The 17,062-nt window shown below is 37.1% G+C and overlaps 2 protein-coding genes across 8 annotated transcripts in view; one reads left to right on the top strand and one right to left on the bottom strand.

The window, feature by feature from the left end:
- The window catches only part of nrxn3a (neurexin 3a), a 759,351-nt gene that overhangs the window by 441,273 nt on the left and 301,016 nt on the right, over positions 1-17,062 (top strand). The window lies entirely within an intron of this gene.
- foxn3 (forkhead box N3) overlaps positions 1-17,062 on the bottom strand; it is a 97,598-nt gene that overhangs the window by 42,016 nt on the left and 38,520 nt on the right. For all 7 annotated transcript variants that reach the window (XM_084392762.1, XM_084392768.1, XM_084392767.1 and 4 more), the window contains one exon: positions 6,618-6,754. In XM_084392762.1, coding sequence (XP_084248888.1) covers positions 6,618-6,754 — 137 coding nt within the window. The remainder of the gene's footprint in view (positions 1-6,617; positions 6,755-17,062) is intronic.

Here is a 17,062-nt window from a genome sequence, read left to right as displayed (position 1 = left end):
TAACAAATGGTCTTTGGGGAACCCAAAATCGTTCTTCTATTGCTTTGCCATGAAAACCCCCTTTTAGAGCCTTTATTTTTAAGAGTGTAGATAGTGAAACTCAAAGAAGGTGTATTTACAATAAGAGATTCATCTGTACAAACTACTAAATCAGAGCTGGAGGGAAGTGGTTTTAGAGCTCAGAAAAATACGGCTCATGGAACCAGACGGAATTTTTTTCCACAGACTTTTAACAGGAAAAAGGCAGGCTGTTGACAAACCTCCAAAAGAACAAAAATACCTCAAAGACAATAAATCTCCACAGACGCGCTTCCAATGACTGCTTACCACCACCCAAAAAAAGCCACAATCTTCCACAACCTTCTTTATGTTTCTCTAAATCACCTAAAAAGTTATACAAGGAGCTAAACAAGATGTTTGTGCATGCTAAACGAATTAAAGAAATCCTCACTCATGCCATGGGCACTTAACCCTCAAAATGCCTCAACCGCCCCCAAACCTTCTCTCCACAAAGCATGTTCTTCTCAGGCCTACGTTAATCAAAGAGACATGTGACAAGTTACATTGGAAGGTTCATCAGTCTGGGCTGCCGAAGAGCTAATATATCTCTGAACTTTATAGGTGGAAGAGATCCGAGGACACACAGAGTTTCTGCCAGATATGGAAGCCCCATCATTTACACAGCACCAGCCATTAGAGTAAGCGTGAAAAAGTGGGCGATCTTGTCATTTAGTGTTACTGAGAAGACTCGAAGGCAGGAAGGGTGGGGGGAGAAGCACGCAAACAAGCCTGGAGGTCCGGGGAAGATAGAAGCCAAACAAGACAATACCGGACTGGGGCTTTTCATGAGCTTGTACATTGAATTTGTTTTCTTAGTAATGCATTTTTACCCACGGGCTGAAATGACAACTATTAAAAATGAGAACTATGTCAGTCTCGGTGCATTCAGCATTTTTATTTTCTCTCCCTCGCTTTCTTTCAGGGCTTCTTCAGATTCACAGTCTCATTTAAAATTAATCTCCTAAAGCAACTGGACCTCCAGTTGTCATCTCCAATAATTCACGCATCCCCGAATTTTTATGAAGACAGACAAATGCAGGTATAGAAAACCCTAAAATAGGCTCCAAGCCATCCGCGGTTGCCATGGAGAGTTGCGTGTTTCCAGGGCGATAGTGTATTTCTCAAGCGCTAATGGCCTGTCCTTTTGCCAGGCAACAAACAGCCCTGTGATGCAACTGCACCTGTCTCAGCTCTGTGTTACCATGGAGGCGTTCCTGTTGCTATGGCGACCATCACGCTAATAACCTCACAAGGGCAAACATGCATTGGTGAACTCCGAGGCCCAGCTGTTCCTCCTGCGCTCTCGTGCTCGTTGTGTCTCTCAAACTCTGAGTATGTTAAGGAATGTTCGTCTACCTGAGCTCACATTACACAGCCTCTTAAAGGGGACACTATTTTTTCTTCTTAAGTCTAGCTATAAAGGTTTCTTACACCAAAAACAGCCATTTTCCATCCTCCCTCTGACCTTTACACCATGTCCTAATCATGTACAACACAACAACATGTCAGGTCATAAAAATGTCTTGCCGTTTCTGTCCAAACCAACCATGAGAGCGACAAAATGTTTTTGCTACTGTATCTGACTTCTACGTTCTTTCATCCTGATCCACAAAATCTTCATGACAACTCTCTCTCTGATGACTTTTAGCATGGTAATGGATGAAAATGTTAATGTATTTGGTCTTGGTGGAATAGATCTGCTACACTGATGCTGAATTGCTGCTGAAGAGCAAATACAGGAACTTGCTACTTGCAATACATACGCCGATACGCGGTGTTTGGTGTTTTTAGCCCCCAATGGCGCCTTCCAGGCAGCGAGGGGATGGGTAGGTTTAAGGTTGGGGTTAGGGTTAGCTGCCTGGAAGGAGCCATTGGGGGCTAAAAACACCATCGAGCCCGATACGCTGCTGTAAGCATGTAAGACATACTGCTGCTGCACAAATAGCATAAATCAATTACCCGTAGCAGATCTATACAGGTGGAGCTGGGGCGGGTGGAGGGTTTTAGACAAACTCTGAAAGCACGCAGCAAATTGCTATAGTGAATGGTAACCAGTCATTTAAATGTTGAGAAGCAAGCTCATTGGCTGCAGATGTGACATGAACCAATCAGCTTGTGCCAAGTAGTTAACTTGTATATCATCAAATATCATCAGCTGCATTAAAGACCCATCAGCCTGCGCCATCTAGAGTTTCATACAGAACTAGGCATTTCCAGAAGACCTATAAACCTTCAATATTAGCAAGTTACAGTTATTGTACACTACAGAAAAATGTTCAAGTCTGTAAGATTTTTTGAAAGAAGTCTCTTAAACTCACAGGGGTTGCATTTATTTGATCAAAAATACAGTACTATTGTGACTAATAAAGAGTAATGTGAAATATTTTTACAATTTAAAATATTTTCTTTTACATTTTAATATATTTTAAAATGTTTTTTTTTGTTTTTCTAATATGCTGATTTGGTGCTCAAGAAACATTTCTTATTATCAATGTTGAAAAAAAGTAGTGCTGCTAAATATTATTGTGGAAACCGTGTTCAGGATGCTTTGATGAACAGAAAGTTCAAAAGAACAGCATTTATTTACAGTGTAAAAGTCTTTACTGTGACTTTCAATTTAATGCACCCTTGCTGAATAAAACCATTAATTATTTTAAATATATACAAACATACTGTATATATTTCTAATTAATTTCATTTTAACTCATTTAAATAGCATTTGAATCCGAACTGCAATTCTGCATCCTGTTTGCTGCTTGAGGAAAATTTTATTAAATTAAAACTGAACAGAAGCTTTGGGTTGTGAACTTTAGAGTATGTTTTCATAGTAAATCAAACTATTCTATTAAGAAAATTATGTCTAATCATTCATGTTTTCCATGATCTCCTCCTCCCACCCAGGGCCGTAGCTGAAGTATCTGGTGCATACTGTTGCAGTGGGCCCCCTTGAAATTGCTTTTTTTTTGTCCGTCTTAAGGCCCCATCCACACTACTGCGTTTTAGTTTAGAAACGGAGAATTAAAACGAATACGATCTCCGTCCACACCAGCGTTTAAGCTGCGTATTAGAATTGATCTCCGTCCACATTAAAACGACTGAAAACACGGATCACGTGACCATTCACCAACACTGGGCATGCGTGTGCCGTGTAAACCTAGAGACTTTCAAAAATCAAAATGTAATTTATTAATATGTATTTGTGCCAAAATGACATATAAACATCTTTTCCTATTCTATTTTGCCTGGAAACGCTTCCAACACGCTTGCGTGTCGCATGAAAAATAGGCGTCGGTTCTATTTCCAGCATGCACGCGTTTTCCGCGCGAACCGTGCCTGAGACTCTTACTGTAAGAAACTGTTCCAGTGGGTGGAGTTTACTGGTACTGAATATTACCTGTGTATACTCCATGACTGATGACACCCAATCATAGAGCCGAGCGTGAGCCTCTGCGTCATCGTTTCTAAAGTCCTCCGTTTTGACCCGTCTTCACTAAAACGCTCTCCGGAGATTCAAAACGTGAAACGGGGTCGGCAGCGTTTCTAAACTTCTTCGTTTTTGCCGTTTTAGTCTGAACGGGAGGTGAAAACGTAGCAAAAGGTCTCCGTTTCTAAATGAAAACGCAGTAGTGTGGATGGGGCCTTAGTCCAACCACACATATACCAATCTACAGGTACTGATGACATCACCAGAACAGACCATGCCTTCATCCCATCTGTCTACCTGACCAACATGCATATGAAAAAGAGCCGTAGCCCCCAGCTTACTACTCGCAGGATTTAATAATCTACAGCACTGCTGTGCTTACAAAAACAAAAAAGATGAAAGAGTGGTGCGTAAAAAAAAAAAATTTGCAGAAAAGAGGAGTGTGTCAGTCTATGACTCAGCTGATTCGTGTGAACCTTAGGAATGCTATAAAAAGCTTCATTCGGCTTCCTGAGAACCGCAGTGGCCAAATAAACACTTTATTACACACTGCTACACGCAGATTCACCATCTGGCCTGCGAGAGAGAGGAAGCCAAGCCTGTGTGTGCCTAACACTACACTGCTATCTTTGCTTCCTTACACACTCACACACACACCTTACAACAGGGCCGTCAGAACAATCTGAAATGAGAGGTTGGAACATATTATAAACCTCAGCAACATATGAATATTAATTAGATAAGGTAAAGTTCGGTCAATACGATTCAATGTTCAATTTAATGTTCAATTTATTTATAAAGCACACAATAATACAACAGAAGTTGACCACAGTGCTGTACAAAGAATAAGATAGCAATCATAAAAACACATTTAAGTTCTAAACATTGCCATAGACAACCTCATAATCTAAGCGGCATTAATAATTACCTATTACACCACTAGCACAGCGATTCACTGTGCATTTGCCTCTTCTGTTCGTTTTTACATGCCCAATTTACACTGCAAGTAAACATCGCATCAGATTCATCAGATTCTTAAGTTGGCCACATGGCTCTTTGGAGATTAAAAAAAGTTCCTAATGTTATATAAAGTTCGGATCCGTGCATCGGTATCATCTGTTAAAACAGAAACAGCAGCACTTACAAAAATCTGGAGATTTAAAACTTCTTTGCGGACCTTAAAAAGGTTCTCCAATGGCATTAATCTGTAAAATCCTTTTTGGCTCTAACTGAAAAGTTTATTTTTAAGAGTGTATCTTCGAAAATAGTATTTAGAGGTTGTTATAAGCTGTTGTTTTGAAGAGGTGTAGGCTAGAGGGACCGTCCTCTGTGATCTCCTCTTCCCACAGGGCCTCGGAGTCTTTGAACACCTGGTGCTAATAACCAGCCTAGTGCTGTACCCACACAACATTATCAGCCAAGCACTCAATATAGAAGAGGAATTCGCTGAGAATGAACTGCACCCACTGATAGCGTCATTTATTTGCACATGCTGTCTGCGCTGTTTTAGCACCTGATTCACTAAAGGAATTATGCAAATCAGGTAACGGCACAAACACAGACAAAAAAAAATTATAGCGGAACACAATTTGCAGAGCACAATTCCCTTTCTTTTAGTCTGGTTCTGAGCGCTGAAATGCAGGAAAAGTCTTGATATACCCATATGGCAAAAGACATTTTTTTCTGACCTAAATATATTTCAAATATTCACTCAATGTCTGTCAGCAAACAGTCTGGCTTGAGGAAATATAAAAATTTTATTAAATTAAATTAAAATTACTTTCCAATGCCCAAATATATATTACAAAACTGATATTGGGATTAAACTTGTACCTAAAGGAGCAAGAAAGTACATTTTCAATCGTAAAATATATTTTGAGTAAATGCAAATTTTTTATATATATATTTTGGACAAAAATGTATATTATTCACATTTTTGCAAATATATTTTTAAAATCTTGTCTTCTTTTTTGTATATTTAAAAGAAATTATAAATATATTGACTTAAAAATGGCGGTTTTTGTATATTTAAACAAATTATATATAAATATATATATATAATACATTTATAAATAAAATTATACTACATTTCATTGTGATAACAGCTCAGCATTAACTGCCAGCCAAATACCACTGGCCTCTATGAATTGTGCAATCTATAATAATTAAAATTTACAAAGAAAAGAAGCACGCATGTGCTGTAAGGAATGACAACTTAAGCAATCACAAATGCAGATAGTACCTGGTTAAACTTGATTGTGGGTGGTTATTCAAGAAAAGTGAATTACCATGAGCAAACGTTTTAAAAATGTTTTCGAAACCAAGGTATAAACAGAAACTTTGGATTAAAATGACTTCAAGTATCAATCTTCTCATCAGGTATGTGAGGATTTTCACTCAGTGTTCTGTGGCGCAGTTTGGCAAACAGTGCAATTTCACCTCCTGCACACATGCGTTTTGAGGGGGCAAAGTCTCTTTTTTTAGAGAAATGACCTTATTCAGCATTTGTTTGTCGAGCTGTGAGATTTCTGCCTTGATGAGGCAGCAATGTGCTTGCAGCATGCACTGCTGAACGGAGCAATGCAGGCCGTCGTGACAAACCTATCCAAAAACATCTGAGCAAGACTCCCTTTTCCGCCTCATTCCTTAATCATCTCGCCATGCTTCAGCAACACCTGAAACCTACCCCCAGCCCATCTCTCTTACTAGAGCTGTCTGGTTTAATTCAATCTCTTTAAAAACATCCGTCTCCATTTTCCCTTTAAAGCCACTGAGCTTGAGCTATCAACCTTAACAAGGATATGGAACAAATGAGCGGCCATTTGCTCCATATCCTTCGTTAAGGATGATGTGCCAGTTCGAGTTTTACAGTAAAGCAATTATTTTGTCTTGCACAGACGAGTTGCTGGAAGCACGCAGACCTGTGCGCTGGATCAAAATGAAATGGAGCGGTGAGGGAGTCGCTCAGAACCCAATGCCGGGTCTCGATCTGACAGCTCCGCTCAGCTCACCACTACCGCCTGTGGGTTCCGCTATGAACCAATACCAACAGGGACAAGTGCACAACACAGAGAAGGAGAGAGACATTTGGTGAGGTTTAAAGATCGATGTGTCTAGTGGGCCGGTTGCCTACCTTTGATATGCCTGAGGAGAGGTGGGAGGCGTGGTGAACACCTGGGAATAAGGATGATAAGGCGTCTTCTTCAGCGCCTGGATGAGATTCTGTCTGTATTCTGGGTCTATGCACCACAGGGAGCCCTTCCCGATGCTCTGTGGAGGAGGAAGAGAAATACAGACAGACGTATTTAGTCAGGACAGAAAAAGAAAAAGCAGCTAAACGTGTAAAAAGACAACAATAAAGACCAGAGCACCTGCCAGAACCGGACAAAGATTTGCAGCTCTCGCCATCTTGTAGCGGAAACTGGTGTTTGCATACTTCTGCGTTCACCTTTTTGTTCAGATCAGTTATTCTGGTGTGTGGATTTCAATGTAGGAAATGTATATATGGACATCAGTTACTTCCTTTGTTATGTTAATTTATCTCACATCTAAAACAGCAGATCATCAGGTAAAGAATGAAATCATGAATATTCAATGATGGATAGCTGAGCATAGAAATATAGCATTTTTTTTTTTTTTTTCTCTTGAAAAAGGGTCTGTCTTAAGCTTTCAAATCCTAGCAGTATTTTAGGCATCAAAAGTCTGCTATGGTCAAATTCTAAAGCAGCATCACATGATGTATCCTTTGCGGATTATGGAATCCCAGAATGCATTGCGGTGAGCTCACTGGGAAAAAAAAAGTATCCAACATGATGGACAGAAATGTCAATACTGTAATAGTGACTATAAAATATAGTATTAATATATAATATTTAGTAAATATTATTTCATATACTGTATATATTAAACTATATATATATATATATATATATACATACATATCCTTGTGTATATATATATAAAATATATATCCTTATATATATATATAAAATATATTACATACATATGTAATAAAAATTTCTTATTTATTACGTTAATATTAAATCCGAAACATATTAATAATAAACATTAATATTATATATTTTATTGGAATCAAATTCCAAGTGTACGAGTGTTATCTGTGTGACGCAAGTCAACAAGATGCAAATGGAACTGTTTCGAGAAAAATGCGTTCACACTTCCGATCATTTTGTTGCTGCAAATCACTTGAATACAAATACACATCTTACATGGTAAAGCAAAATGTTTATTCAGTGATTTTCTGGGTTAATGGTTTGCTCTGGCTGCAAGATAAGACTGAGTTTGTTAGGTCCAGTAGAGTAAGGGGAGAAATGAGAACCTGACCACCTGCATTACCTTGACCTCCATGTTCTCCAGTTCATTAGTGAAATGGGCAGAAAAATGCATCAAAAAACCCAAAAGTGCAAACTACAGCTAGTACAGATGCTACAGACCACTTAGACAAACTCAGCATTTTAAAAAACAGCACAGTGAGCGAACGCTCCCAGTATATAAATTAGCTCTCCTGACAGATCCTGCTGAAAACGAGGAAACAGCAAAATGTCACATTGAAAGTGATATCAGGGGGAAATTACTTGAGCTCATTAGTACGGACTACAATCAGTGTCATGTTACTAAGCCCCATTTTTCAGTTCAAGTTATCCCTATACTGTCAGAGATTTACACAATCAGCAAACCACGACGACAGAACAAAGTGTAGAGTATCAGAGTGCTTTTGTAAAGTGAAAGCCTTTTCCTTTCACTCAGGCACTTCAAAGCGTTGGGCAGCGGGTGCTGTTTTGTTAGACAGACTGTGTGTTCTCAATGAATCAATAGTAATGACCTTCAGATAACTGACAGAGAGTCATACTGTGTGCCCTGGGGTAATACACACACACACACTGGCCTGGACGGAATGCGGTGTCACGTATTCAAACTTTGCGTGACAAACAAACTGGACGTTGCATTTCCAGGAGGTTTCGTTTGCGTTAAGTAAAAGCACTGAAATTGGGCGTCCCCACTGACCACTGTTAATTGAGTGTTTTTTGAAGGGGACGATATATCTTTAACAAAAAATGAAAGCTTTAGCATAAGTTCTGCCAGGAAGACTTAATTACTACGTCACTTACTACCTTCACATCTATCCAATCATGTCCTAACACTTGCTGTATAAAAGATCGGTACTTACACATGTTTGAGTTCGCAGACGCTGACGCAACAATTACCTCCACCCTCCCCACCACCACCAGGACGATCCTGTCCTTTCCTCCCGGGGGGTCGGCTGCGCCCCTGCCTTCGTCTTCAGGCAGGAAATGCAGATCCGCTACCCTCGGATTATGCACTACGGACGAGGCCAACGCCAAAGAACTTTATAAATAATTGCTTGCTGGGCTGTTAATAAATGAATGCTTTGTTACATTATTCTATCTCCCGAGTCTTTCTGGTAGAACTGCTGTGAGATTTTTTCAGCGTGAATACTAGATTCCCCAGACAAGGGCTAAGAAACGATAACACACTCTATTGATTGCAGCAAACCCCAAAGCGAGTGCTCGGCTCTTTACCCACAGTATTTGGCTTCAGTGGAAAGATTTGTACCAGCACAAGTCAAACAATTCAAACCCTTGGAGTGTTTTAGCAAACAAAATAAACAGCACGTTTATTGGACTCACAATTCATTTACACTCATGTCTCGATGTTCAAAAGCCAGTTAAACCTAAGATACACAAGCAACAGTAATATATATATATATATAGGATAAATTGCTATAATAATAATAAATATATATTAATAAATATAATATATAATACATATAATTCATAATATGTTTAATTTTGTGTTTAATAGCATGGAATTAACAAAAAAACCACTACAAATATTGCAAGTATAATGAATGTTAATTAAAATAATTATAAATAAATAATTGGATAACAGGCCTATGGATTATTGTATTGTGTCATGTAATATTTTCCAGAGGGAAAGGTCTTTTTTTTTCCTAGCAAAGAAATCTATTTTCTTCTGAAAGCAGTGAACGCATTTATTCTTAGCACAAACCGACATTCTCCACCTAATTAAGCTGTCAACTTTCCATCAGCGTGTTTTAAACCATACCTGGACCAACCACAAAGATAAATTGCACCATGAAATTCAATCCTTAAATGGCCTGTCCAGTAGATGCTCTGATGGAAATGAAAAATAGGGGAGTAAAAAGAAATGAACAGGATGGAGCCAATAAAAAAGGATGAAGGAAGGGAAAATATAGCAACTGGTAAAGAAAGAATATAATAATAATTATTATTATTATTATTATTATTAATATTATTATGACTGTATTAGCACAGAAAAATAAAACCACAAACATTATTATTATTATTATGTATTATTATTACTACTACTACTACTACTACTACTACTACTACTACTACTACTAATAATAATAATAATAATAATAATAATACCAACTTCTGGAATGAAACTCTAGATGGTGCAGGCTGATAGGTCCTTAACTCATTTTGGTAGTGATCACATTATTATCTACATACCGCAGCTGATTGGTTGCTGTTACATCAGCGGCCAATGAGCTGCGGCTACACATTAAAATACCAGTAGTGTTGCTGTAAGCAGTCTGCAGTGCACTTTCAGAAACCCTCCACCTTCCCCAGCTCCACCTGTTTAGATCTGCTACGGGGGGATATTTCATGTATGTAACATGTGCAACAGCAGAATGTCTTACATGCTCACAGCAGCATGTCTGTGAATGTATTGGCAGTAGCAAGTCTCGGTACTTGCTCTGCAGCAGCAACAGGGTAACGGATCTATTCCGCCAAGACCAAATACATTAACAATGACATATCCATTAGCATTACCATGCTAATCTCTCCGAGAGTTGTCATGACAGAACTACTACTACTACTACTATTACTGTAGGGGCACAGAAAAATATAAACCGCAAAAAGCTTTTACTACTACTACTAATTATTATTAATAAAAGTAATACAAATTAAAACAATTAAAAAATAAATTGTATGCAAAATTTTTATTTATTTATTTTACTTTACCAAGATGCTAAAATAACTTAAAAAGCTGAGTGTACTGGCATCTTTGTCTCTTAGGAACAGGCAAAAGTGTGAGATTAAACAAAGACAATCAATTCTAATTACCATGGCATCATAAATCGTAGGGCACAAGCCCTGCAGGAAAATCTTCTATTGTTGAACTGACTAAAGTCAGTTTCTCACGAGAACATAACATTTTGACAGTTTCAAGAGAGTGGAAAAAAAAATCTATTGATGGGCTAAAGTTGCGCACCTGAAATATTAGTAATATGCCTAAATATGCAGATTATGATCATTATTTGAGTACTATTGGTATGTGTAGTCAAAATAAAGCTTCCAACAGGGACACATCCAACTTTAAAGGGTGTGATATGTGATCCTCCGAGCATCAGATTATTCATATACGCTCCGTGGAGAAGAGGCTGCACTGGTCTATCTTTCCAAATGTTCTGTAATCAGGAGAAATCAATAGGTTTCAGAGCACTTTGCCTCAGATTTATCTCCATCTCCTGACAGCTGCTGTGTCCGTCTGAAGGCCAGCTCAATGGCACCAGCCAGTAGAGTCTCCAATCAGAGAGAGGGGGTGAAAAAGGGAAAGGAGAGCCAGGAAAAAGGGGGGGGAAAGCACTTGGATTACACTGGTCTCCTAGGCAACAGGCAATGGTGGAGTATATAAAGACTGTTTGATAGTCTTGGCAGAGAGATCTTTCATTCTTCCTAAGAAGCACAGGCCTCTGAAGATGCTATATTCCATTATAAGAAGTAAAGTTAATCCTATCAGTTCCCGAGCAAGACGAAAGACCTGCTATTATGAAGCACCCCCCTCCCCTCTCCCCTCGACCCGACTGTCCAGAGTCCCTCTTTCATGCTCACGACTTTAAATATGTGAAAAAGGAACTGTGAGGAAATACACAACCCAAAGTTTTGGAGCCATCGTTATGAGATAACAGTCAACTATTTCATATTATGCTAAACTTAATTTCTTTACTACAACTGCTCGACTGCTCAAATAAAAAATAAAAAATAAATTCAGCGTGTAACTGAAAGATACGTTTGTGCTGCATACGTGTACGATAACTAATTCATTCATATGACTTGATATGGAGAGGAAAGTGTACTATTACATTTTAAGCTGTAACTTTTACTTTTATAAAAAAAATCAAATCAATGTTATTTTTTTATATATTTTTTATATTTACATAATAGCTTTTATTATTATTTTGAATTAGCTTATATTACTATTTATAGTTAATTTATTTTAATGTCAGGTTTAGTTAAAAATTTGTCATTTTACTGTTCGAGTGTAAAAGTTTTTTTTTTTTTTTAAGTTGAAGTTGTTCATCTGATTGTTGTTCATTTCTATTTTATTTTAGCTTTATATAAATTTTAAAAATGCTGGTTTATTTTTAGTTAACAATAATAACTCTGTTTTAAACTGATGTACTATATAACAGTTTCATATCAGTTATTGGCAGATTTTTTTTATTAAATGTATTGGTCGATATTGGATGTATATCCTTGCCATCATCTCACAGTCACTTAAATTTAATCTTTAAATTCAAATTCTGACATGGATATTCATTTTCATACTGTACCTTATGATGTTTTGATACCTAAATTCACATATAGCATACAAAATGATCGCTTTTAGTGTTTTATTTTTAATTAATTTACACAAAATAGTAGAACTTAATATTGACCATGTATCAGTCACTAGCCAAACCATGAAAAGTCTTATACCTAATCAACCAAACAGGTTAAGAGAAAAATGACATTGAATGAGGGACCCAAGCCATTTTTTAGGGAGGATTTTAGCATAGGCTCTACACTGGACCAGTAATAAACTACCACCCCGAACAACCCTAGCATTCTGGCCACTTTTACAGTAAAAGTAAGGATATAACAGGGAGGAGGAAACTGGATTGTGCTAGACAAAAATACCACTATTTCTGAAAAAAATAAAAAATAAATCATTTCAACAGCACAGTGTGCTGACTTCCTAAAGTGAGTGTGTTAATGTTCTCTTGGTAAGGTGATCTATATAAATGCAGACATCGACCGAGCTGAAACATGGATAAATCAAGTTGTCCAAAAGGACATCATTGCTTTGGTCTCCAAATCCCAGCAGTCATCAGCTGCTAATGGCTGCGGCCCCAGAGCCGTCATCTCCTCTGAGGCTCTGCGGATTAAATCACATAAAGGAACCGAGTATCAGTGAGCTCGCTTTGTGATTGGTGGAGACGCGATGACCTCGTTCATATTGGCTGAATTCTGCACACAATGGCATTTTTTAAAGCAGGTCTATATTGTGCAGTTCTGCAGTGAAGCATTAAGGGGCCGATGACTCTACTCACCTTCAGAGGCTCTCAGTGCATTAGGAAGGGCATGAAAGGTCATTCATAATGAGGGCGTTTGGGGAGGGGGACGCTTGGCCGTTGTTGGATCTATTCACTGAGATGAGTCCAACATCAACGCCATCCAACTCTCACTCTTTCCTTTACATTTTTTAAGGATGTTTAACTCATTCTGATGGCTGAAGTGAGCATGAAGATGCACCAAGGCAGTGTCTCAGAACAACACACCACACCTCCAACATTCAACACGAACGCACAAACTTTCATCATCCATACAAAACAACATAAAAGATCATTCCAACTCTGAACTCTGACTGGATGTCACAGTCAAAGCCAAGCAATTGTAAAATAGCTGATTTACAACTTTAGTTTAGGGTCCAATTCTCACTTTTAACTAGTTACTTATTCGCACACATATTACTAGGATATTGGCGGTTTATTAGTCCTTAAGCAAATATTAATGCCTTATTCTGCATGACCATTCTACATGCCTTAATCCTACCCAATACCTAAACTTAACAACTACCTAAGTAACTGTTAATAAGCAGTAATTATGAGTTTATTGAGGCAAAGGTTGTAGTTAATAGTTAGTTAATTGGTGAGAATTGGACCCTAAACTAAAGTGTGACCATATACAACAGCAGAATTATGTATCAATGATGCATCAAAGTTGATAAACTGCAAGGCAACCATAAACAGCCAACCATACAACTATTAACTGGCAGAAGAATCAATTATTTCAATTATGAAAATAAAAAAAGAATTATTATTATTATTAAATAATACAAAATTACAATATATACACACACACAATACAATATTCTAGTCTTTAGAAATTAACAGGATGTTTTTTTTGTTTTAAATACAACTATAACTATGGAAGTTTTAATTAAATAATTTTAAGTTAACAGAAATTTTCTTATAAATAAAAGTATTTTTATAATAATATAATTTAGTCTCTCTATTTATATATAAAGAATATTTATACTTTATTTCTTTCTTTTTTTTTTTTTGGTGGGGGGTGGAGGAATCCTATACTTACAATATTTGTTTCTTTCGTATCCATTTTGTTCTCTTAAAAAGTTACATTTTTGCAAACCCTTTCAGTTTTGGGTGATTAACCCAATTTAAATAAATAGCATCATAAGTTTTATAACCGTCCTTTAGCGGTGTAGGAGTTTAAGATTGTGTTGCCTTATCTCTCCAGAAAAACAAACAAGAGCCTCACAAAAAATGCTAAACTAAGAGACCCCACTGAGGCAACCACGATCAATAACTTAGTTCGACACCAAAATTGGTCCCAATACAGAGGGAAGTTGAGAGAAGAGCAAAGAAAAAACGTGGGTTTGCTAATGACCTGTGTAATCCTAATTAAAAAGGATTCCTTTGCAGAGCCTGAAGCCGTCCAGAGTACAGCAGACACAAAAGTAAAAGCTGATGACATGATAAACTGAGACAAGTTCTGTTCCCACAGCGCAGTCCGTTCCAGAATAGTACCCAGGACAGAGTGTATGTGAGTGTAGGAGTGTGCGTGTGTGTGCATTCATGCCATCTTATGAGTGTGTGTGCGTGCACGAAGGGTGGCCAGATCAAGCCACGCTGAGATGTAGTCCCACAAAAATCACTCACTCTCGAGCAAACTGTGCCTCTTGGCGTGCACGCACCATGTTTATTCTGATACGGTCACCGCATGCCGAGATCATACGCAAGCAATATGGTGTCCCCCACGAGTGCAGCATACGGACACGAGGCGTGAGGACACCAAGCTTTGGAATCAAATCAGTGAGTCACTCAACCTTGTGCAGGAAGTGAACAGATTCACATATGCAATCACATTTTAAACAAAGTGACCTTTTATGCGACTCAATCTTTTGCCTGCTTAACTACATCGAAATGTTCCCATTCCAGAAACTGAACTGCATAATGTACATCTGTATCAGTGAGACAGTAAAATAGATGAATAAGTGGGTGGAGCCATGAAGGATTACGCTATTGAAAGTAATACTCATTATCGGTGCGTGTGTGTGTGCATATATATATATTTATATGTGACCCTGGATCACAAAACCAGTCATAAGTTGCACAGGTATATTTGTGGCAATAGCCAACAATACATTGTATGGGTCAAAATTATAGATTTTTCTTTTATGCCAAAAATCATTAGGATATTAAGTAAAGATCATGTTCCATGAAGATATTTTGTACATTTCCTACCGTAAATATATAAAACATTTATTATTGTGAGTTAATGCAGCACAATCGCGAAAATAAATGGACAACTTTAAAGGCGATTTTCTCAATGTTTAGATTTTTACACCCTCAGATTCCAGATTTTCAAAAAGCTGTATCTCTGCCAAATATTGTCCTATCATAACAAACCATACATCAATGCAAAGCTTATTTATTCAGCTTTCAGATTGTGTATAAATCTCAATTTCATAAAATGTACCCATGTGACTGGTTTTGTCGTCCAGGGTCACACACACACACATATATATATACTGTATATATATATATATATATATATTATATATATATGTATAGGGGTGTAACGATACCCTCATGTTACAATTCGATACATATCACGATACTAAAGTCACGATACGATATTATTATACTCCAAGACATATGATAAGAGGTTAACAAAATGTTTTACTGTTGATTAAAAAATGCTACATTTGGTATTACATTGGGTGTGGAAATGAATAGGCTTGGACTTGGTGCTGATAACCCAATGCACAGACCAATAGTGACACCAGAATAAAAATATTCATAATTCTAAAGCTGAAAATACAGAATTATTGCAGACGAATACGCTTGCACTGTCACTGACTAGATATATTTATAATAATGTAGGCCATTTTTTACTGGTAACATAAGACATTTGGCATTATCAGGAACCACAAATATTCCCCCATTGCATTATTATACACTATATTCAACATTATATATAGTAATTTAATGTAGTACTAACACTAAAACTTTGTAAAAAAAAAAAAAAAATTCACATACAGTAATTTTCATTTTGGGTGAATATTCACAATACATAATTGTCACTATCCACGATACATATTGTTGCATTTTTGTATTGCGAAATATTGTGACACGATATATTGTTACAACCCTAATATATATATATATATATATATATATATATATATATATGCACCAAAAAGTTGAGCTATGCACCAAAAAGTTTGATCAAATGCCCAAACCTTTAAGTATGAGCAATAGACATGAAGAAAAAAGCAGTGCACCCCTAATGTTTTGTTCATTTGGAAAAAAAGCAATTGTGGAGGGAGACAAATAGACAGACAGATATCATGAGGACTGCTGAGGTTCCCTTGCATATCTGGCACCTGAAGCTCCGCCTAAAGGCACAGACAATTGACAAAAGAAGCTGATTTCCATAAGCAGATGGTAAAGATTTCTAACACACAGATTAGCTAATTTAACAACACTTCTCAACCTGACAGACTTGTATTCAACACACAAATTCAGACACACTGTTCTGTCGGTGAAAAGACCTAATGACGAAGCACTCATGGGGCTATATCGGTGACAGACTAACAGACAAGTCAAGCAATCTCTAAAATTGCTCAATTGTACAGCTGAAATGACAGCATTAGCTGCAATTATCCTTTCATCTGTTCCACATTAGTCTTGTTAAAAGCGGCAGTCCCAACACAATCCATGCAGTATCACAATTGTGCTAGGTTGTGCTTTTAAGGAGTAGATGCCCAGCAAATTACATTTCTGCAATTATTTACAGTCGTAAATAATGTCGTTCTATTTGACCTTCATTCTGTCGTGAGACACAAAAGGACAATTTTTTTTTATAATTGTACAGTTTTTTTTTTTCATGCATGTTCACTACTATTTAAAAGTTTGGGGTCATTATGATTTTTTATGTTTCTGAAAGATGTCTCTTACGCTTAGGCTGCATTTATTTAATAAAAAATGCAGTAAAACAGTAATATTGTGAAATATTATTACAATTTAAGATAATTGTTTTCCATTATTCCTGTGATGTCATGATCTTTCAGAAATCAGTATACTGTATGCTGATTTGCTGCTCAAGAAGCATTTATCATCAATGTTGAAAATAGTTGCTTAATATTTTTGTGGAAACCATGACTTTTTCTTCAAGATTCTAAATAGAAAGTTAAAAA

The sequence above is a fragment of the Rutilus rutilus genome, assembly GCF_951802725.1.
Source record: "Rutilus rutilus genome assembly, chromosome: 21".
In the NCBI taxonomy this organism is placed as follows: Eukaryota; Metazoa; Chordata; class Actinopteri; order Cypriniformes; family Leuciscidae; genus Rutilus; species Rutilus rutilus.
Note: the sequence above shows the minus strand (reverse complement) of the source record. Positions and strands in the feature narration are given on the sequence as shown.